The sequence below is a fragment of the Polistes dominula genome, unplaced genomic scaffold, assembly GCF_049000335.1.
Source record: "Polistes dominula isolate Pdom_NZ unplaced genomic scaffold, Pdom_raw_medaka contig_168, whole genome shotgun sequence".
Taxonomy (NCBI): Eukaryota; Metazoa; Arthropoda; class Insecta; order Hymenoptera; family Vespidae; genus Polistes; species Polistes dominula.
Window position 1 is genome coordinate 944,615 of NW_028301024.1, and position 23,036 is coordinate 967,650.

General features: G+C 35.7%; 1 protein-coding gene across 6 annotated transcripts in view; it reads left to right on the forward strand.

The window, feature by feature from the left end:
- GABA-B-R2 (gamma-aminobutyric acid type B receptor subunit 2) overlaps positions 1–23,036 on the forward strand; it is a 579,685-nt gene that overhangs the window by 538,362 nt on the left and 18,287 nt on the right. For all 6 annotated transcript variants that reach the window (XM_089174269.1, XM_089174272.1, XM_089174271.1 and 3 more), the window contains 2 exons: positions 51–228; positions 22,049–22,282. In XM_089174269.1, coding sequence (XP_089030395.1) covers positions 51–228; positions 22,049–22,282 — 412 coding nt within the window. The remainder of the gene's footprint in view (positions 1–50; positions 229–22,048; positions 22,283–23,036) is intronic.

The window sequence follows — 23,036 nt, forward strand, 5'->3', positions numbered from 1 at the left end:
TAATTAATTTATTTCTGACTTATCAGACATATATGTCTATGATTTTTTAGGTTCGGGATGTACGGAAGAAAGTACCAATGGGTCGTAATGGGCATTTATGCAGAAGAATGGTGGACTCGACCCGGTGGTGGTTGTGCACCCTCCGAGCTCGCGGAAGCTTTGCATGGTGCCATCTTGACAGATCTCTTACCCTTAACAACCGAAAAGCATTACACAGTGTCTGGCATCGTAAGTAAAAACAAACGCTTTTTACAAACGACTTTATGATCGTCTTTTTTCGTTGTTGGTAAATAAGATAAATAATTATTGAACTTATTATTACAAGTAATTCGTTCCATCTCTTTCCATCAAAATTGCTAGTATATTATTTTTATTAACAGAAAAAAGTTAAAGAGTAGATATATTATAAAATTTCATTTTGTCCTAATAGATCACATCCATCTAATTTATTAATCAAATGAACTTTTTTTGTTCTTATTATGGTTTTTATTTTATTTCTTTTTTCTGTATTATTTACCCTAGTAGCATAAAAATATTAGAATAATGTCTTTTTCAAATGTTGAAATACAATACAATTACGACATACAAATACAAATACGACATACAATATTTTTTGTCATTATCGCTCCATTAGTTTAACTTTTGAGAGATAGGAGGCAAATAATGACATATTTAAATTTTATGAAGTTTCATAAGGGCAAAAAAACTAAATTTTTTTAATCAATCACTTATAGGTAAATATAAATATTTTTTAAACAAATAATTCACTATGTTGTATTACTTGTTTTAAAAAATACGCTGAATATTCACTTGTATCGTGTATTTATTAATAAAATGGCGTGGTTATTTTATTAAAATTAGGTCCGCTTCGTAATAAACTGCCAGCAGAGAAATAATTAGCGCCACTCAATAGTAACTAAGTTTAAAATTTACTCAAAATCATCGGTCGGTACACTAGAATGTGACTTTTTTTTACAATCTCTCTCAATTCCGTCTAGGTGTACACGAAAAGTCCGTAAAAAAGAGGGAGGTAAACTTTACGGCCTAAGCCGTAAAAAAAAGACAATATGGTAGAGTCTCTAGAAAACAGTTGTAGCGGACGCGTATCAACAGTCACGCCTCTACAGACCGCTTATATAACTATACCTAAAAATGATAAAACAGACCAACAACATGTAAAACAAAAGAACTATAGTTAATGGCTTTTATACACGCTAAACGACACACAACGCATTGTATCCACCACGTGTTACTAAAACTCATTTTAACCAGTTATTATTAATAAAACTTTTTATACACGTTAACCATTTTGTATATTTTTATCTCGTGGTATTGGTGAGAAGAGATACCACAAATTGGTGACCCCGACGTGATTTACAAGTGGTTAACCTATACGCTACATCTTTGTGCGACGAAACTCAACTCTGGCTGCCATTCAACCAATGTACAGGACACCTGAAAGAGCAACATCCATCATGATTCGCCAGGACGAAAATAAGAGCTCTGTGGACAACACAATAACTGATCGACAAAATCAATTCACGCTTGATTTTCCAACAGGTGAACCATCATGTTCTGGAACTATTCCGTCCACTAAACAGACTCCACCGGATAATGCGCACAAGGCCGTCTGCACAGTAAATCTGCAACTACCTCAGTTCAATCCCAGGTCACCGGATCTATGGTTCGCAATAGCCGAGGCGGATTTCAGTGCAAATCGTATAACGAATGATGCACAAAAATACGTCCAACTTCTCAAAGCTTTACCTTATCAAATTGCAGAACAGTTACAGGACATTGTTAGCAATCCACCCGCACAAGATAAGTACCAAACTTTAAAAAACGCAATTCTTGAACGTTTTTCTCTATCACGGACAAAACAGTTGCAGAAACTTTTAAATGAAAGGGTTGTTGGTGATAAACGACCCTCACAACTGTTACGCGAAATGAGAGTATTAGCTCAGGATTCTGTGCAGGAGGACGTGCTTCACCAACTCTGGACCGAACGTCTCCCACCTAAAATACGTCCGTTGCTAATAATATCAGAAAATCTAGGTCTCAACGAGCTTGCTGTAATGGCAGACAGACTTGTGGATAACTTGGATCTACTTCCGGTAATGGCTGTACATGGTGCAGATACAACCGGTCACGACAGGCACTCCGGCAGCATGACAACTCCACAAACAGAACGACAGTTACTAGAAATCAGCATGGCTTTAAAAGACTGCCAAAATAGTTTAGCCAACCTACAAGTAAGTCAACAGCTCATTCAAAAACAACTGTACGAGATGCAGTCTCAGCAGCAGCAACAACAACAGAACATAAATCAACTGCAAAACTCATCACGATACGAAAATCGTGCACGTTCGAGACGGAGATCACTAACACCTAACCGCAACGGCACTTGTTACTACCACACAAAATGGGGCAACGACGCTCACCGATGCACGCTTCCTTGCAACTTCAAGTCCTCAACCAACAACCAGGGAAACTAGACACGCTGTCAACGATTGGGGCAGTAGGTGACGGCCAAAACAACGGACTGCCCACAGAACTACGTCTACACATTCATGATCACAGAACCAACCAAAAATTCCTCATAGATTCGGGATCGGTTGTATCAATCATTCCAATTTCTTCTTTAAAACACAAACTAAAAAAACATCCTCTCACACTCTACGCAGCAAATTCTTCAGTGATTCACACCTATGGCACAAAAACTCTGGACCTGGACCTCAACCTTCGTAGAAGCTTCGTCTGGTCTTTCATCGTTGCTGACATACAAACAGCTATAATTGGTGCGGATTTTCTCACGAATTTCAATCTTCTGGTTGATTTAAAAAATCAACGTCTCATCGACCCGCTGACTAATCTGTCTTCAAAAGGACAAACAGTGAACACAGACACATACAATGTCTCAACCTTAGGCACTAATTTGCCACCACCATATGGAGATTTGCTCAAAAAGTACATTGAGGTTACAAAACCGACTCAAAAGCCAAACACCACCAACATTCAGCATGCTCATCGAATCATTACAAGAGGACCACCTGTGACGGCGCGGGCACGGAAACTCGCTGGTGAAAAAGCGGCAGCAGCAAAGTCACAGATCTCTCAGATGCTCAACAACGGCACCATCAGACCTTCCAGCAGTCCTTTTGCCAGTCCAATACATTTAACTCGGAAAAAGAACAATGAATGGCGATTATGTGGCGACTACAGACAACTCAATGACATCACGGAACCTGACATGTACGCTCCTCCACTGATACAAGACCTCTTCACACGCTTACCAGGTACCAACATCTTCACAAAACTGGATCTCAGGAAAGCTTACAATCAAATACCCATGCACCCGGATGACGTCCATAAGACGGCAATCACTACGCCATGGGGACTTTTCGAATACGTGGTAATGCCTTACGGACTAAAAAACGCTACTCAAACTTTCCAGAGATTCATGAACACAAATTTTCAAGATCTTGATTTTGTTTTCATCTACATCGACGACATCTTCATTGCATCACCCGACGAGGAGACTCACGTAAAACATGTCAGCACTGTTCTCGAACGACTTCAAAATCTTTCACTCAGCATAAATACTGAAAAATGCGAATTCGGAAAAGCTAAAATTGACTTTTTAGGTTATCACATAACACCCCTAGGGTACACTCCAACCTCCAATCGTGTAGAAGCTATATTGGACTACAAAAAGCCTGAGACCATCCAGGAGCTCAGACGTTTCCTGGGCATAACTAACTACTACCGTAGGTGCATTCCTCAGATCGCTCACACGCAAATACCATTAAACAGTTACCTGAAACAGTCAAAAAAAAATGACAAAACGAAAATAGCTTGGACACCTGAAGCCAATAAAGCATTCATAGAATGCAAACAAAAAATAGCAAACACAACTTTACTCGCCTATCCATCTCCGATTGCACCAATGGCTCTCACTACTGACGCGTCATCATCAGCAATAGGAGCAAAACTGGAACAACTCGTCAACGATATCTGGCAACCATTAGGTTTTTTCTCACGAAAACTCAGTGAGACAGAAAAACGCTACAGCACTTACGACCGTGAGTTATTAGCAATTTTCACCGCTGTTAAATTTTTTCATTACCTTTTAGATTGCCGAAATTTCATCATAAAAACGGACCACAAACCACTAACCTATGCTTTCAAGCAAAAGCTCGACAAATCATCAGAACGACAAATCAGGCAACTAGATTACATATCTCAATTTTCTACGGACATAGTACACGTGAAAGGCGGAGACAACGTGGTTGCAGATGCACTTTCACGCATTAACACTATCACCATGCCAACAATACTAACGCCTGAAGCCATTCAAGAGGCTCAACGCGCTGACGAGGAACTACAGAACATAGTTCAAGGCTCCACATCACTCAAGCTCCACGAACTCGAGATTCAACCAAAAACCAAAGTATACTGCGACATTTCTACAGGAATTGTCAGACCATACATTCCATCGTCTCTCAGAAAAACAGTCTTCCAAACAGTCCACAACATTGCACATCCAAGTGGCAGAAACACGTCGAAACTCATTAGGGAGAAATACACATGGCCTGGAATACGCAGGGATTCTCTACAATGGTCTCGTGAATGCATAGCATGTCAGAGAGCCAAGATTCATCGACACACAAGAACTGAACCTAACCACATTGAAGTACCCAGCAACAGATTCAACCATCTACATATTGACATAATATTCCTGCCAAACGTTCGAGGATACCAATACTGCCTCACAATGATCGACAGATTTTCAAGATGGCCAGCTGCGGTACCGATAAAAGACATGTCAGCGGACACAGTTGCAACAGCATTGTTCAACGAGTGGATATCTCACTACGGAACTCCAATCACCATAACGTCGGATCAAGGTGCACAATTCGAATCAGCTCTTTTCCAATCTCTCGTCCATCTAGTAGGTGCCAAGAAAACAAGAACGACTCCTTTTCATCCTCAATCAAATGGCATCGTCGAGCGCATGCATAGAACCTTAAAAGCCGCTTTAATGTGTTCCCCAAAACCTTGGCTCGACATCTTACCCGTGGTACTACTCGGACTTCGAACCTCATTCAAGGAGGATATCCAAGCCACTCCGGCAGAAATGTTATACGGAACATGTTTAAGAGTGCCCGGAGAGTTTTTCACCTTGACCGATCAACCTCTCGACTCACAGATCTTTGTGGAGAAACACCGAGAATACATGCGGGGTATACGACCAACGCCTACTGCACACCACTCCAAAGCAAAAGTATTTATTCTCAAGGACCTAAACACCTGCACGCATGTATGGTTACGCTGTGACCACGTCAAGGCACCATTAGAAGCGCCTTATCAAGGTCCATACAAAGTGATTGAGAGAATTTCCGATAAACTTTATAAAATACTAGTAGAAGGTGAAGAAAAAAACGTCTCAATCGAAAGACTAAAGCCTTGCTACACCAACAAGACTGATCTCGACAACGTCGAGGACCAACACTCAGTACCGGAGAAGATGAAACCACATCATTGGGGATCTTCAATGGACATACCCAAAAAAACCTACAAACGCGCCGTGACTTTCAAGCCTCCCGCGCAAAGTCACTCGGGGGGAGTAGTTGTAGCGGACGCGTATCAACAGTCACGCCTCTACAGACCGCTTATATAACTATACCTAAAAATGATAAAACAGACCAACAACATGTAAAACAAAAGAACTATAGTTAATGGCTTTTATACACGCTAAACGACACACAACGCATTGTATCCACCACGTGTTACTAAAACTCATTTTAACCAGTTATTATTAATAAAACTTTTTATACACGTTAACCATTTTGTATATTTTTATCTCGTGGTATTGGTGAGAAGAGATACCACACAGTCCCTTCATGGACGCCACCCAGCGCTCAAAAGTTGAACTTTTAGAGCAAGTATAACGAAAAAATATTTTTTGAGCTTCATTTTTTAATATGAAATAAATAGTAATTCTAAATATTGTATATATGTTCATAAAATGTACAGTAAAGTACATTTTTTAGAAAATATTAATTAAATATTCGGAAAATATAAAACAGATATTTGAAAAATATATATTAAATATGTATGTAATATTTAAATTATAATACTTAATCAATTGATAAAATTTTTTGATGAGGCGGGATTTGAACTCGGGAACATACGATTACTGGATGGACATTACTAGTAGACTACAGGCCCGACCTAAAAAATCGATGGGTCAACTAATCCCCTAGGAAACCTATATGGGACGATATAGAGGCATAAAATAATAATTTTTAGCACTATGCCGTGACTTGTAAGCTGTCCAACTGAGTGCAGGTGAGTATTAAAAAGCACAAAATAACCGGGTGCTTTTTTATCAAATGATTTTTTACGGCATTCTTACCACCTATAGATCCATCGAAAATAATGAGAAAACACGTAGTGCCGTTAAAAAATAGTAAGCCACAAAGTCGGAAAAAATTTTTGATTTTCTGACAAAACCCCGGGTCTATTACATCATTTGATTATTTACGGTGTTTTTTTCATACAATTTAAATACCTATTCTAATTGATTATTCCGCAACGCCGTGAAAAAATCATGCAACAAAGGAGAAAAATCCAGTGTTAAAATCCACCTTTTTCCACGGGTCTGGGGGATGATCTGATACTACATAAAATTAATTTATTTTGAAAGTATTTTATGCATAAATAACATTTTTCCACATGCCGTAAATTTTTTTTGGTTCAAGGGTCTGTTTTTTAAATAAACGGCATAGGAATTTTTACATATTATCGATTGTTCCCTTCAAAAATATGTTAATGCCGTACAGTATTAGATGATGATAAAGTACCTCCTAAAACGGAAGTGTTATTTTTATTTGCCAAAAAATATGGTCTGCATTTAAATGAACGGCATGACTTTTTCTTCATTCATTGACTCTTATACTATTTAAAACAACAATAACATTTAAAAAATTTCTTTATGTTATTAATGTACGACAATTTAAACTTTTGCAAAAATTAAAAAAATTTTATTTTTTGTTTTCTCTATATTTTTTTTTTAAACAGTTTTTTTTAACGGCAATAATATAGAAAAATTGTACTTAGCAAAATCATGTTAAAAAACAAGTTGCCGTACAGAGTCCAATGATTTTACAGCTGTAAAAGTCAAATATACGATTAAATTAAGTTAATTATTGATATACATTCAAATAAACAACAATTTTTAAACGGATTTATTTTAATTAGTACTTCTAAATGCTAAAAAATAAATTGAAACCGATGCCGATCTTTTTCAGATAACCTCCCAGACCCTTGGAAAAAGGTGGATTTTAACCCTCGACTTTTCTCCCTTGTTGCATAATTTTTGTACGGCGTTGCGGAATAATCAATTAGAATAGGTATTGAAAGTGTATGAAACCAACGCCGTTCAAAATCAAATGATTTAATAGAGCCGGGGTTTTGTCAGAAAATCAAAAATTTTCTCCGACTTTATGGCTTACTATTTTTTAACGGCACTACGTGTTTTCTCATTATTTTCGATGGATCTAGAGGTGATAAGAATGCCGTACAAAATCATTTGATAAAAAAGCACCCGTTTATTTTGTGCTTTTTAATTCTCACCTGCCCCTATATCGTCCCATATAGGTTTCCTGGGGGATCAGATGACCCATCGATTTTTTAGGTCGGGCCTGTAGTCTATTTTCAACTCCCAGCGATACCAACGTCGTCCTTATCCACCGACTGATCGTTTCACTCTTGACCGCACTATGCGGCTTGTTAATTGAGATCAACAAAGAGTCAAAACCGCTTCGCAGATCTTTAATCACCACCAGATATTGATTCAAAGTTCTGGCAATACATAGCTCTGGGTTGTACAAAAAGAATGGAAGTCTTAAAACTGGCTGCGGGCCTCCTGTTCGAGAGGTCTTGATTCTCCCAGGGATTCGGATTTAATTTTTTGACTCTGAAACGATAATGCTCGAGATATTAATTAACGCCAACGTTTGACAGCGATGTGCTGTACCTAAAGTCAATAACACAACAAGCTTTGCCGTCAATTTCTTCAAAGGAAGTTCCTCCACTGGACCCCATTCCGCCAGCTTTGACAAAGCTGGGTCTACATCTCAAGTAGATTCGTACTTAGGACATTCAGGCCTCATCCTCGAAAAACCCTTGATAAATCGGCTTATTAAAGAGCTGTTCGTGATATCCTCGTTTGATATCAAAATCTCCGATGACCTGATTATTCCAACACCACCAGAGCTTCAAAGTTCCATTGTAATTTTTTATAATGTTGATTCTGCTAGTGAAGCTAGCGAGATATTAACTGCTTCCTTAGGCATGCCCTTGATTACAAGTGGACCTCCGGATCTCTTCTCCATGAGCAATAAACCGCGCATTTAGTGTTGATTCGCGAAGCAAATAGATCGATCTCCAGATTCCCGAATCTTTTGATGATTCTTTTAAACGCATAGTCTGGTAATTCCCACTCCGCGTCTGAGTTATCGATTCTTGATGATCGGTCAGCCTCCACATTTTCCTTCGACGGGATGTACGAGACGTAAACCCATAACTGGGGGTCCTTGCACCAATTCCATAGCTCACTCGCCAAGCTATGTAGCCCGGCATAACGGACACCACCCATCCTATTGATATAGGCCTCCGTTGTCGTGTTGTCCACCATGAGTAAGATATCAGTGTCCCTCAGGTCCGTCGCAAAACACTTCAAGGCCAATAGCGCCGCTTTAAGCTCCAGGTGGTTTGTATGAAAACTTCTCTCCTCCTGACTCCATAACCCATTGACGCTTTCACCTTCACAGAACGCACCTTACCCGGACAGTGATGCGTCTGAGTAGATTGTTCTCTCATACTGGTTGTTTCTTACCTTTCTACTGGCATTTGGTAAGGCCTTTAACCAATAATCCCAGCCCTTTAGGGTATATTTCGGTACCGCCATGGCTGAATCAAAACAACCCCTACTACTTTCTAGAGCTTGGACTTTCGCCCTTTCAAATGATCTATAGTGTAACAAACTGTACTCAACTGCCGGACAACACGCTACCACTGACCCCACAACCTTGACAAAATCACGAATCTTCACCTCGTCCTTCTTTTTAAGATCCTCGATCTGTTTTTGTACTGAGACTATTTTTTCTCCTCAAAGCTCCACTCTCATTGTAGATGAGTCAAGAATAAAGCCTAAATATTTACATCTTCTCTTGGGCTTCAACATGGACTTATCAATATTCACAATGAATCTTAATCTCTCGAGTAACTTGATCGTCTGACTCAGATTCTAGCTGCACTCCGCAATCAAATGACCAGAACATAGAAAGTCGTCCAAGTATACAACCGACAAAAAACCTCTCAACCGAAGATAGTTTATCACTGGCTTCAACAACTTGGTAAATGTTAATGGACACGTGCATAAGCCGAAGGGCAAACAAACAAACTCATAAATTTTCCCCTTAAAGATAAATCTCAGAAATCTCCGATGTGGCTTCCATACTGAAATCAGAAAGTAAGCATTTTTAAGATCCACCGTACCCATGAAAATATCACGCTCCAGAAGGCTGTAAACGGATCTAAGATCCTCGAGTTTGAAGTGTTCTGCGTCAATAAACGTATTCAGATCCTTCAGGTTCAGAATAAACCTCTGTTGACCATCCGACTTAGGGACCAAAAAGAACGGTGAAAGGAAATGTCCAGGAACCTCTTTTACTTCCTCAATCGCGCCTATCGAAAGCAGTCTGTTAATCTCTAATTGGATGCATGCCAGCTCCTGACCCGACCAAGTCCTGTCAGGTGGTGGACGAGTTTGTATAGGGACCGATTTAAAAGGTATTTTATACCCTTCCACACACTGAATGACAATTTTGTCCTCAGTGATTGTTTTCCAGGCTTTTAAAAAATACTTTAGACGCCTCGCAAACCTACTTACATTCTCTTCTGAGATTAACGGTTCTGAGACCGTTGGTACTGCTGACGATATTGACTCGACTTGGGGTAAAATTTCTGCTTCGCTGGAAATTTGGAAGTCAGTGGTTTTCTCGTTGATGAGGTTTTCCCGCTCGTCTGAGACACTGACTTCCTTTGACTCAACGAGCTCTTGGAGTTTAAAGAACCGAAAGGCACGAACGGCTTCTTTGGCGGAACAGGCTTCAACTCTTCCCAGACTTTCCCAATGGCCTTGATCTCCTTAACCTTGTCGACTAATTTATCGCCGAACAAAAAATCATCAGCTTCCCTTTTCTCTAGTGCCGTCGCCCACTGTTTTGACAACGTCGGTAAGATGCAAGCTCTGCATGCAACCGTTTGAGATCTGTGTATCTCAATTAGTAATTTAATCGCAACCCAAATTTGCTCCAATCTCTTAACATTGTCTGGATCTCTAAGAGATGCCGGAGACTCAATTACTAAAGCCAAAGCAGCCAAAGCAGATCCAGCTAGCTTCTGCGTAACACCAAAGTACTTGTCCCTTTTCAGAGTCGATTCTTTTAGGTTAACTGCCACCTCTTTATTCAAAATCGGCAGCTCGAACGAAAGTTTATCCTTCCTGGGATATTTTCCTAGGAGTGTCTCCCTAACTTCTTTCTTTAAACCTTCAGATAAATATTTTTTCCAACGATTAGCGACACTGGAGTGCAGGACTAATTTAGGTTCTTTCTGCATCGGATCCTCTCCAAAGATATGGAGAGCATTCGCATCCAGCTCCCATGGAGTCTCTGTTTCTGCGTTTTTAACTGACTCTGATCCCGGTGGGACTTCTTTGCTAGTCGTTTCAGGCTGAGAATCCTCTTCTTCTGCCACTTGCTGCTCACTCGGAGTGACTTGATCCCTAGTTGACGTAGTCTCTGTGACTTTGGAATTCAGTTGCAATTTCCTCCTCCACTGGATTCAAAATGCATTTAATTCATCTTATTATAGATTTCCATACATCAGTTTATTTAACAATTGTACAAGATTAGGTAGTTTATTGTTTACTCTGAATTAACCTCCCGGATAAATTAGAGTAATTTTAATCTCTACTTTACCTTCCAGATAAAGTCAGATTACCATATAAGTCTTATTTTACCTCTCGAGTAAAACAGAACACTACCATACCCACAGAGCATTACCATACCCAGATGTAATTATTATGATTATTTATAATCATGTGAAGTCTCTCGGGCATGAAGGTATAATTTACGAAACATGTGACTGCATCTCGTGCTCACAATTAATCCGTAGTTATAATGGTTACAATTACCTTCAACATCTGATTCTGATCGCTCCGGCGTCTCACGGACTGTATCTTAGCGTCTCAAAATGGCTTCCTTTATTGCAGCAAACCCCGTTGCTATCTCCTCCATCTTATCCTCTAGCTTGCGAAGTCTTTGAATGTTCGTTTCCTTGAACGATTCCGACTTCTTGAACTCTTATTCTTGCTACTACCCATTGATAATTTTTAAATCTCTATTATTAATAATAAAATACGTTAAAACTGTTCACTTTGCACCAAACGTGCGATCTGTCTGGCATAAAAATAACAAATGAATAAACAGTAATAAGGCAGGGCCACGATGGTCAAGGGGTGCTCCAGTCGTTCACTTTAGCTCTGAATTGTAGTCTAAGACATGAAAGTAAAGATACTACCTTCGTAATCTCGAAGTGCGAGACACGAAAGATAATTTTATATTCTGAATAAATGTCCTTTAAACCTTTTAATAAATTACCCAATTGGGTATGATTAATATTGTTTTTTAAGGACCATACTTTTAAAAAGTTAAGCAATCCTAAATTTACAAAAGCAATATCTTTATTATTTGCAATAGTATTATTTGTTTCTGAATTATCTATTTGTTTATCTCTATTAGTTTCAAAATAAAATAAATTATTAATATTAAAATCGGAAACAGGAATAGTATTTGTTTCAGAAATAATTGACGAAATTTTTGATTCCTCAATAATTGCGTCGACAAATCAATTCTGAATAGACAACGAAATCATCTGTTTCTTTATAAATTTATATTTTTTGTAACGTTTCTCAGACATTTTTTGGACTATAATATATAAGACACAATATATGTGAAACAATATTACAATATGCAAATATTATTACATAAAAAAATATTACTTACTTTTGAGCTGTTACGTCACATGCGTAACGTACGGCAAGAAAAGTAATTAACAAATGTAACACACACTCTAACACAGAACACTGATTCAAGATGTTCGCTCGATAAATAGTCCAGGAGCTAGCAACGTTTTTGAGAGAGTATTGTGGGTAAACTGATTTATTGATATGTCATTCTTCTTACTCTTTTCGGTTAGAATCTGCACTACCTAGCTGGCGGTAGTGCTTGCGTTTACTAGTGCGCATCCTACCTGTACAGGTAATAATCCTAGATTTTAAAAGAATTTTGAGAAGCCTAATTTTATATTTATTGACTTTAGATAGATTTATCAAACATAAATTTTTTATTGCCATGCATTTTTCTCATTACTAAATATCTGCCATATGCAATTTTTTTTTTTTAATAAAAAATTAAAAGTATTCTAGTATGCCTGTAATTTTAATATTATGTTATTTAAGTATACAGAAACCTAAAATTAATTTGCCAAACGTTTATTCTGTTGTTAAACCTAGAATAAAAACGACAAACTTATAAAAAGTATTGCAGTATGATGCTGTAGTTAGAGAGAGACAGTTCAGAGTGCAAGAGAGATAGACAGCTATGGTGGCGCAACTGGCATGTTTACAAGATGGCGTCAGTAAAAATAACACTAACACAAACATGTGACTTTAGACTTTTCTCGGTTGAATTAATTGAGCAGTGTAGTAATTAATGCCGTGTTATTTGAAACCGTGTTGTTTGAGACCCAGAGCCAATGTAAAAAGGGGCGTTACGTTCCGAAAACTTTTTAAAAACAAATATTTTTTTTAAATAAACAACTTAATTTTTATTAAAAATATAAATGTATGAACAATATAAAACCAAATATATTATTTTAATTTAACGCAACTTTAATGTAATAAATTTCTTCGTCGTCACTGCTCAATTAATTCAACCGAGAACGTTTTTTCGATAGAATGATATCGCCTTGACTTTCAGAACGTTTTTCTTTTTTTTTAAGTTCTTGCATCTTCTTCCCTCTTTAAAAAATCTGTAATTTTATTTTGTTTGCTATTTCTTACCAGGTCATTATAAATTTCTTGGTATGGAGCTAGACAGTTTTGATGCTTCCTTTTGAATTTTTGTCTCCTTTTTTTGGAAGGATCTGCATTCAAGAAAAATGACTCGAGATTTTCAGCTAAGTTAGGCCTTCTTGTAATATTTTTAATGTTAACTTATTAACAGCACAATCTTCATCAGTGCTAGTGTCCTCAGGATCAATTTGATTTGCAGTTTCGGATACCATTTCCATCAAATCCGCTTCGTCAACTTCTTCTTTCACTAATAAACCTTGAACGTCTACAATAGCCATTTCCACAAAACCTTCGCTTCCGATTGATTTAGCAAGTTCTGATATGCAACCAATTTCATTTTGTAACGATTCCCGCACGTTCTCTATTTCAACTGAAAGAGGCCATATCTTCTTCCAACCCGCATTTAACGTTGATGTTTTCAGTTCACACAGCGTGAGACATTTTTGTTTTCAGGTCATGGAGATGAAAAGAAATACTTTCCGCAGCACTGTATCTTTAAGACGGTAAGCCTCGCCGCGGCTGTAGAAGTACAGTGTTGTACAAAGGTTTTTTGAAAGAAAACAGTTTTATAGAATGCCGTGTTGTCGGAGGGTTCCCGCCATTATGAATCGTGTTATAGCGAAATCGTGTCATGCGATACCGTGTTGTTGGAGGGATACCTGTATATGTAAAGACATATGTCGAGTACAAAAGGATTCCTGGAAAAAATCAGTCCTCAAGTCATTCGGCCACATTTAACGTTTATTGTTTGATCCGCTCCGCCCGGCCGGCTTAGATGCCGCGTTACAAAAACCTTTGTATCTCCAAACAATTTCATTATATCTTTATGGCGACTTCTGACCACTCGGAAATCAATCCCCTTTCTAGAATTAGAAAATATTTTTAAGCATTTTAAGAAGTAGGAAAATACCGCCACTATTCTCTCCACAATATTGTAAGCAACATTTTAATGAGGTGAAAAGGACATAAGTAGTGAACAAAAATAGCTACAGATTAATGCCTTCCAAGTCATTAATAATAATATAGCACGTCATCAGTATCATCGAAACAGAAAAGAAGAGCGTGTCATTAAAGAATCAGTGATGACATTCTACATGGATCAAAACATGTCAGATCAGTGTGTTGTTGAACTCAGTCATTGTACAGCGAAGACTTACAATCTTTAGTTGCAATTATATTGTAACAAGAGCTTACAACTCTTGTAAATAAATGGTTTGTTAAAACATAGGATTGATTAATTATATTCCCACGTCCATATACTCGTCCACGGAGCAAAAGTTACATTCCACAAAGTTAAGACTACTGGCAATTACTGACATTAGGTCCTCCGAGCAGAAAGTATAGCTGAACGCAAAAAATTTGGTCCTCCAAGCCAGAAATAGCGAGCCAAAGAAAAGTCAGTGAATTGGTAGAACCTATAGACATTAGGTCCTACAAGCTGACCATTTGCTGGGTGCGGAACATTCCATCCTTCGAGCCAAATTCAGGTCAGAAAATTAATGGATCCTAAGTTGTTTGGATAAAGAGACAACAGGTGCCTTCAGAGATCCAGACATAAGAAAAAGGGGTGAGAGCACCAAATTAACTATAAGAACAAATTAAAGAAAGCTACATTGAACGGTGGACGACAGCTAACTAAATCTGTGACACATATCAATTATCAACAAAGTTTGATAGGCAATCTGCAAGGAATATCTAGGATCAATTGCATAAGAACATGGACTTCACAACTGAAGTGGAGAAGGGACGATCAGCTTTTAAGAGAGAATTAACGCGGTTTAAATCAATCATCAAAACCTATCGAACCGACAAGAATTGAGAAGGCTATAGTATAAATGTGAAGAATTGACAAAACACTACTTTGTCTTTAGTAAAACTCAACAGCAGCTTATCATCTTGTTGCCTGACAGTGACGCATCTTTTAATGAATTATACGATTTCTAGGATCTATACAAGGAATTTCTCTTTGATGTGCGTAAGTTATTGTTAGAAGCAAAAGCTCAGATTGTGTTATTTTTTTCATCACGCTATGATAAAGGCTCAAATCACAATTACCAAGGTTAGGATGGTCTTGTATGGATCAACTAAAACAACTAATAGAGTATTATTAAACGAAATGCAGCATGCTAGATCTAGAGTACAGAAAGATCTCTTTTTGATCTTAATTCGTTTTAGGCAACACGAGTATGTACTATAGAAGAAATTGAGAAAATATACAGGCAGATTATAGTTGTTCCCAAAGATTGCAAATTTTAAGTAATTCTCAAAGAATTCTATGACAACCAGATAAAATATTACCATTCAAAACATATCAATTAAGGATGGTAACATACAGGACTGCGTCAGCACCATTTTTAGCAATTCGTGCATTGAGGCAGATTGGAGAAAGCATTAAGATAGTATTTACACACTTGTCGTGTAATCATTGATGACTTTCATGAAAATGACCTTTTAACTGTGACGACCACTATAGATGAGATCTTTATTTAAAAAAAAGATCTACAATCTATTTTATCAACCGCTAGACTTACACTACTAAAATGGAATTCCAATGTACCTTAATTATTAAGTACAAGAGGAGATTTAACATTACAACTGCCGACTAAGGAAGATCAAGTACCCAAAACATTAGACATTTACTGAGCAATAACGAGAACGAACTACATTTTACTATGAGAAAAACAAATAATCAACGAATTACCAAACGGACCATTCTTTCCAACATAGTCCAACTTTTTTGATTCATTAGGAATCAAATTATTTATTATCCAGCAATAATACAGGCAAAGGTGTTTATGCAAAAATTGTAGCAGCTAAGAATAAGGTAGAACAAATCGCAATCTCAAAATATCCATACGTTGTGGCTAGAGTTTCGCAATGGCTGGGTAGAGTAGCTGGTAGTACTCTGGTATAGAGTTTCGCCCAGACAGAAGATCTGGGAGCAAAAGGATATGAAGGCAGCTACACAATGCCATGAAGCACTTTGTGCTATAGAGCTGAAAGAAATAAAGCATACATTGATAAAATTAGCACAAGAATAACACTTCCTTTCGGAAAGACGAGCTCTTGAAAGGGGACTTGAAATTTCCAAATGAAACATTACTGCATTATTGGCTCCGTTTAATAGACAAAGTGGGACTCCTCAGAGTGGGCAGAAGATTCTAAAAGGAATCGATGTTGTATGACCAGCTATATCCGATATTTGGAAGACTAAATATCCACTCACCATATTGACAATCAGATATGAACATCCCTGATTACTACATGTCGACTGCCAAACAATTATGGCTACAACACGGAGGAGATATTGGCCCCTATCAGGTAAATCGATAGTGAAGATCATTCATCAATATACATTAGGTGTTTTAAAGAAGCCTCAAGTTCTGCAGTATATAATGACAAATCTTTCTACTACACACTGTTCTCTGTCAAGGATAGACCTCGATTAAAAACAACTATCAAGGCATACCTCTGTGTTTTCGTTTATTTTTCCACTAAAGATATTCATTTAGAAATAACAAAAGACCTTAATTCAGATGTTTTTCTAAACTGTCTCTACAAGTTTTTTGTACAACGAGGGAATCTAAAAATATTTAGTCTGACAATTTTGTAGGAGCATCTAACGAGATTAACAATCTAGGGTTTATACTATTAAACAAGTTTAACTGTGATAAGCTGGTAAACATACTATACAACGAACAAAATCTCCTCATGCACCTCATTTCGGATGACTGTGTGAAAGCGCGGTTAAGTCCGCAAAGTATCACTCAAAACACGTCATAGGTAAAACGAAATTAATGTTTTAAGAACTTTATACATTAGCAATGCAGATTTAGGCATCTTTCAATTTCAGTCGCTTTCTCATTTGTCCAATGATCCCAATGATCCCACCTCATTAACTCCAAATCATTTTTTGATTGATGAATCAATCACAACTCTACCGCTATCTAATTTAATGAAAATTTCTACTATCTGCCTAAACAAGTATCAGCACCTAAGAAGAATTTTCCAAGATTTCTGACGACACTGGCATGTGGCATATTTACACCAGTTACAACAACAGACAAAATGGAAGAAAAAAGGATAGCAAAAAATAAAAATGAAAATGGTGACTTTGGTTCTATTGAAAAAAAAGCGTATCCCCAATGAAATGGAAATTGGGACGAATATCTCGTTTGCACCTAAGAAGAGACAACGTTATCCGTGTTGTCTCTGTGAAGACTGCTGAGGAAAGTCTCTGTTGATTGGTCACTAAGATTTGTGTTTTATCAGGAGGAGACGATTGTGCCTCAAACAATGAAGTATAGTAATTGATATATATGTTAAGTAAATTGTTCTGTAGGCTAATCATAAATTAAGATTGTTTATCATTATGTAATGTTAAAACATAAGTTTTGATAAGTGTTGAACGTGGTACGTTCAAGGCGGGTGGTAGGTTAAATCATTAATATTACTCATAATTATTTATAATGTTTGTCAATTATAATCAATATAATACATGAGTAATCATTATACGATGATGATGATGACAAAATTTAATTATATAATTATTTCATTGAGTAATATATTTTCATTGCCTACTATTATTATTATAATTAATATTATTACTATTACTTTTGTACTATTATTATTATTATTCCTTTAATTATTACTTTCTACATAAAATGTATAACTATCATAACTCGCACGTAAAATTATTTGTATTGTAGCTTATCTAGTTCAATAGCTAATCAATCAGCTACCAAAATATATAGTATCATAACGAATTTAAAATAATTATGATAAAAGTCTTCCGAAAGAGAAATAAAAAGAGAAATAAAGAGTTTAAGGTAATAAAGAAAATATATGTAAAGGTTACGAAGTAGAGTACCACCACCCGCGAAATATCTTTCGTTTACTAGCATGTCAAGAAACACGATGTATGTCGAAAAGACATTTTTCTGTAGATCTATATTTGGTCCGAAAATATAAGCGCTTACATGTAATTCGATCATGATAGAAAACGCGCTGCGCCTCACCATTGGGGTTATCCGATAGTAAGTAGATATATTGTATCAACTTTTCATATAGATATATTTTGCTAAAGAAGACTAAAGATACACATCGTTCTACGTGTAATATATATATATTAGGGTGGGTCAAAAAATGACTAATTTTTTTTTAAGTGCCACGCAAAAATGGGTTCCTAGACACCTTAAAAGAATTCTCACCCAATATAAGTTCTTAATTTTAATAGGAAGATCCTCCGCATCGCAGTTTTTTTTTTCAGTCCAATAGATTAAAATTCATACCTCATTATTTATTGATTGTACAGAAAAATGTTCAAGACAAATTTTGTAGGAAATTTAATGCTCTACAAAAAAAGTATCTTATACTTTTTCCGTAAACCTCACCATTTGAATGATATTGAAGATTTAAATTTGATGATTTTTAGACAAATCTCATTTTTGCTTATGAATTTTATAACTCGACAATAAATGACTATTAAAAAGTGCACAATACAAATTTTTGTAGGAAATTAACTGCTCTATAAAAATAGTGTCTTATGTTTTGGCGATTAAATTAAGCGTTCAAAAGATATTCAGAGACAAAAATCAGTACGCATGATAGTTTGATGATGAATATCTTTTGAACGCTTAATTTAATCGCCAAAACATAAGACACCATTTTTATAGAGCAGTTAATTTCCTACAAAAATTTGTATTGTGCACTTTTTAATAGTCATTTATTGTCGAGTTATAAAATTCATAAGCAAAAATGAGATTTGTCTAAAAATCATCAAATTTAAATCTTCAATATCATTCAAATGGTGAGGTTTACGGAAAAAGTATAAGATACTTTTTTTGTAGAGCATTAAATTTCCTACAAAATTTGTCTTGAACATTTTTCTGTACAATCAATAAATAATGAGGTATGAATTTTAATCTATTGGACTGAAAAAAAAACTGCGATGCGGAGGATTTTCCTATTAAAATTAAGAACTCATATTGGGTGAGAATTCTTTAAGGTGTCTAGGAACCCATTTTTGCGTGGCACTTGAAAAAAAAATAAGTCATTTTTTTGACCCACCCTAATAAATATATATATATATATATATATATATATATATATATATATATATATATGTATGTATGTATGTATGTATGTGTATTTATATGTAGAAATTACGCATACGTACATCCGTGCAGTTGAGTAAAGTTACATACCACGTATATCGTTTCTTTAGAAACTCAAAACGAATTCGAAGTGGTAGCTCCAGAAAATCGTTAACACGTAATAGTTATATACATAAATTATTATTTTTTCTTTCTTCATTCGTTGATTTATCGAAAGTCGATTCAACACGAAAAAAAAATTAAAAAGGGAAAAAGAAAAAGAGAAAAATTATACAAAAATGATTTATGAATAAAGGATTTACATTACAGATACGTATATTAATTAGTATATCATACGATATTTAACTTATCATTTTATAGATTAATAATTAAATCGTGATAATAATATCTGTTATGGCCTAGATTTCTCGATTAGGAGTCCTCTGGCAAATAGTTGCTAGAGATGAGGAAAGAAGGGTTATAACAAAATTAATCAAATACGTGGTTGAGCTAATCAAAGATGCAATGCTTTATTGGCTCGTCAGAAAAAAGCCTTGCGGCATAAAAACCCTGGATGTTATTAGATTATAATAATGAGGATCAACCACGTGGCATTGCCACGCGGGCAAATTATCGTTAACGTGAAATGAATACAATGGAAAGATCTCACCTCTCATCCACTTAGCTTACGTTCCCTCTCACCTCTCGTATCGACTTAAACTCCCTCGAATTAACTCCCTCGACTTAAACTCCCTCGACTTAACTTCTTCGATTTAACTCCTTTTGCTCTCTCGTAAATCCTACAATTATCTTACTCCTGATACTCTGCATTTGACTCATTCTCTCGAGGCTTGGTTTTAAGAAGGTTTCACTTCTAACACGTGTGATCTGCACACATGTTATATTTTCTACTTTTCTACAGTAAGTTGTATTATTTTTATTGAAAATATAATAGTAAGTATGATGTATTTTTTTTACAAAACGTGTTATATCTTTTCTATTTAAAAATGTTTATATTTTATTGAAAAACTAGTATTAAATTCTTTATTTCGCAAATATTATAATTAATAATTATGAAATACATAGAATATAATAATTGTATTGTCTGTAATATTTTACAAAAAAAAATGATTACAAGATACATCAGTGAAAAAGAATTAGACAACACCGTAGAATACATTAGAAGCAGCTGACAAACTCCATACAAAAGCAAATAAAGTACTGGCAAGTTTTTATTTTGCTTCTTCATCAAATATGTTTGATTCATAAAGATCAAAATATATCTATTAAATATGATTTTTTAATGTTTTTATAAAATATGTCCAAAAACATGTATTGACCCAGGTATATTATTATTATTATTATTAACTGGTATTAGGAACTCGAAAGCTCATTGCCGCAAATACCAAATTGCGCCATTGTTCCCGTCCCTGAGCGCGATCCTTCCATTAGCGGTCTTCGTATCCTATTTCTTTCAGGTCCCTTCTAATATTATCCTACCATCTACGTCTCGGTCTACCTAGTGGTCTTTTCCTGTTTGGTATACCGACCAATATTTTGTGCGCCGTTCGATCCTCCCCCATGCGCGCCACGTGACCAGCCCATCTTACTCGGCGTGATTTTACGACGTTGATAATGTCCGGTTGATTGTACAATCGATGTACTTCAACCTTATGGAGTTTTCTCCATTCGCCCGTTTCCTCATCGCATTTTGCACCGAAGATTTTACGAAAAACTTTGTTTTCGAAAACCCTAAATTTCTTTTCGTCCCGTAACGTAAGCGACCACGATTCGCTACCATAAAGAACTACCGGCAGGATGATTGTCCTGTATATCCTGATTTTTAATCGCTTAGACAGCAACCGCAAGCTGAATAATTTGTTAACCGAATAGAAACATGAATTGCCTAGATTGATTCTTTTCTTAAGTTCTTCGTTAATTTCGTTCGTCTAGTTTATGATCGATCCTAAATACCTAAAGTTGCTGACCCGTTCAGAAATTTTATCCTGGACGACCAAAGTTCCAGTACTAGGCCTATCCTGAACTCTATCGGTTACCATATATTTGGTTTTTTCCACACTTATTTGTAGTCCCAAATCTTTTGTATTATCTTATTTGTAGCCCCAGATTTTTCGTATTATTTCGATAAAATTAGTTTGTAAAAATCAAAAGTACATTTGCTTTAACAATTCTTTCTTTATTACTTTTTTTTATTTTTACAAAGCACTGAGTTTTTATATGATAGACATGGAATATATATACAAATAACTAAAATATTAAGTATTATTTACTTTAAAAAATTTTCTTATTAAAATGTAATAAAAGAAAAATTGGTAATAAGATCATTATTTTATATTTTTCCTTATGATGCAAATGATTTAACAGGTATCAATCTAATTACAAAAATTAAAAGAGCAAGAGATTATAATATAAACAGATCGAAATAAAAGTTATTAGTTTTGAGTTCACCCACAGTTACCGATACTATATTTCTACTATTAATTATGCACCTGATACTATAGATTAACTGTTCAAAAATATATAGAAGCCGATTATTCGTAAGTAAATCTGTTTTAATCTTATGCTAACTACCACTTTTCCCAAGAGAAATCTTAATTCTAAACCGCTATTCGATACCCCGAAAATCTAACTTTGCTCATTGTTTATATAGTGCTTTCTTGCATTTTATAAAATGTAAAAAAAATAGAACAGTATACATGAGAGTTTTACTTTTCTTTTTTTTCAGACACCTGATCAGTATCAAGCCGAGTATGATTCGAGAAGGGGAAAGGAGTATTCGAGATTTCACGGATACACATATGATGGAATTTGGGCGGTAGCGTTGGCTATTCAACGTGCAGCACGTAGAATACGACATTATCATCAGAATCAGACTATATCTGATTTCAAATACAGAGATAAACTTTGGGAGAAGCTATTCCTCGAGGCTCTCAAGAACACAAGCTTTATAGGTGTAACGGTAAGTAGCTTCCTCAGGTAAGTTTGTATAGTTTGATACATACACCATCGATTAGGATTATACTAGGCGTTACTAAGTGTCCACCTTAAAATTGTCTAATTATCAATATAATAATAATGGGATCAATTAATATGAAAATCCTTTATAACCTCTGTTACACAATTTTGTCAATTTATTTCTATAAAAACTTTTTATTTGTCAACTTTATAGCATTATTTTAGAAGTTTCCTATCCAATACCATCTTATCGCAAATATTTAACATCATGTTTCGTAAATCCTTGTTTGAATATGGATTAGATTTTCGAAAATAATCTTATTAAATATCATTTCAAAGTATTTTTAACATAACCGATTAATTTATCAAACAATAAAGTGGATTTGAAAGTTTTATAAAAACAAATAACTTATGTCCCCATTGGCAATGAAAAATGCAATAATTATCAACTGACGATAAGATATGCATTGCAATATAATCAGATAAGTTTGTTTTTTCTCTCTCAAATTTTTTTTATAAATCTTGGTTTTTTTTACTGTCCAAGAAGAAAGAAGAAATAATTAAAATGTAAGGAACTTATTCAAAATAATCTCATTCTTCTTCGTTTTTTTGTACCTCTTTCGAGTAAAAAAATTAACTATAGCGAATCTTCAGAAGTATATATTATCGTCTGTTTTCCCAAATAAACCATTTATGATATTTATGGGGACGTGCTGACGAAGATCAATGAACAAATTAGCAAATACTTTTATTGAAGA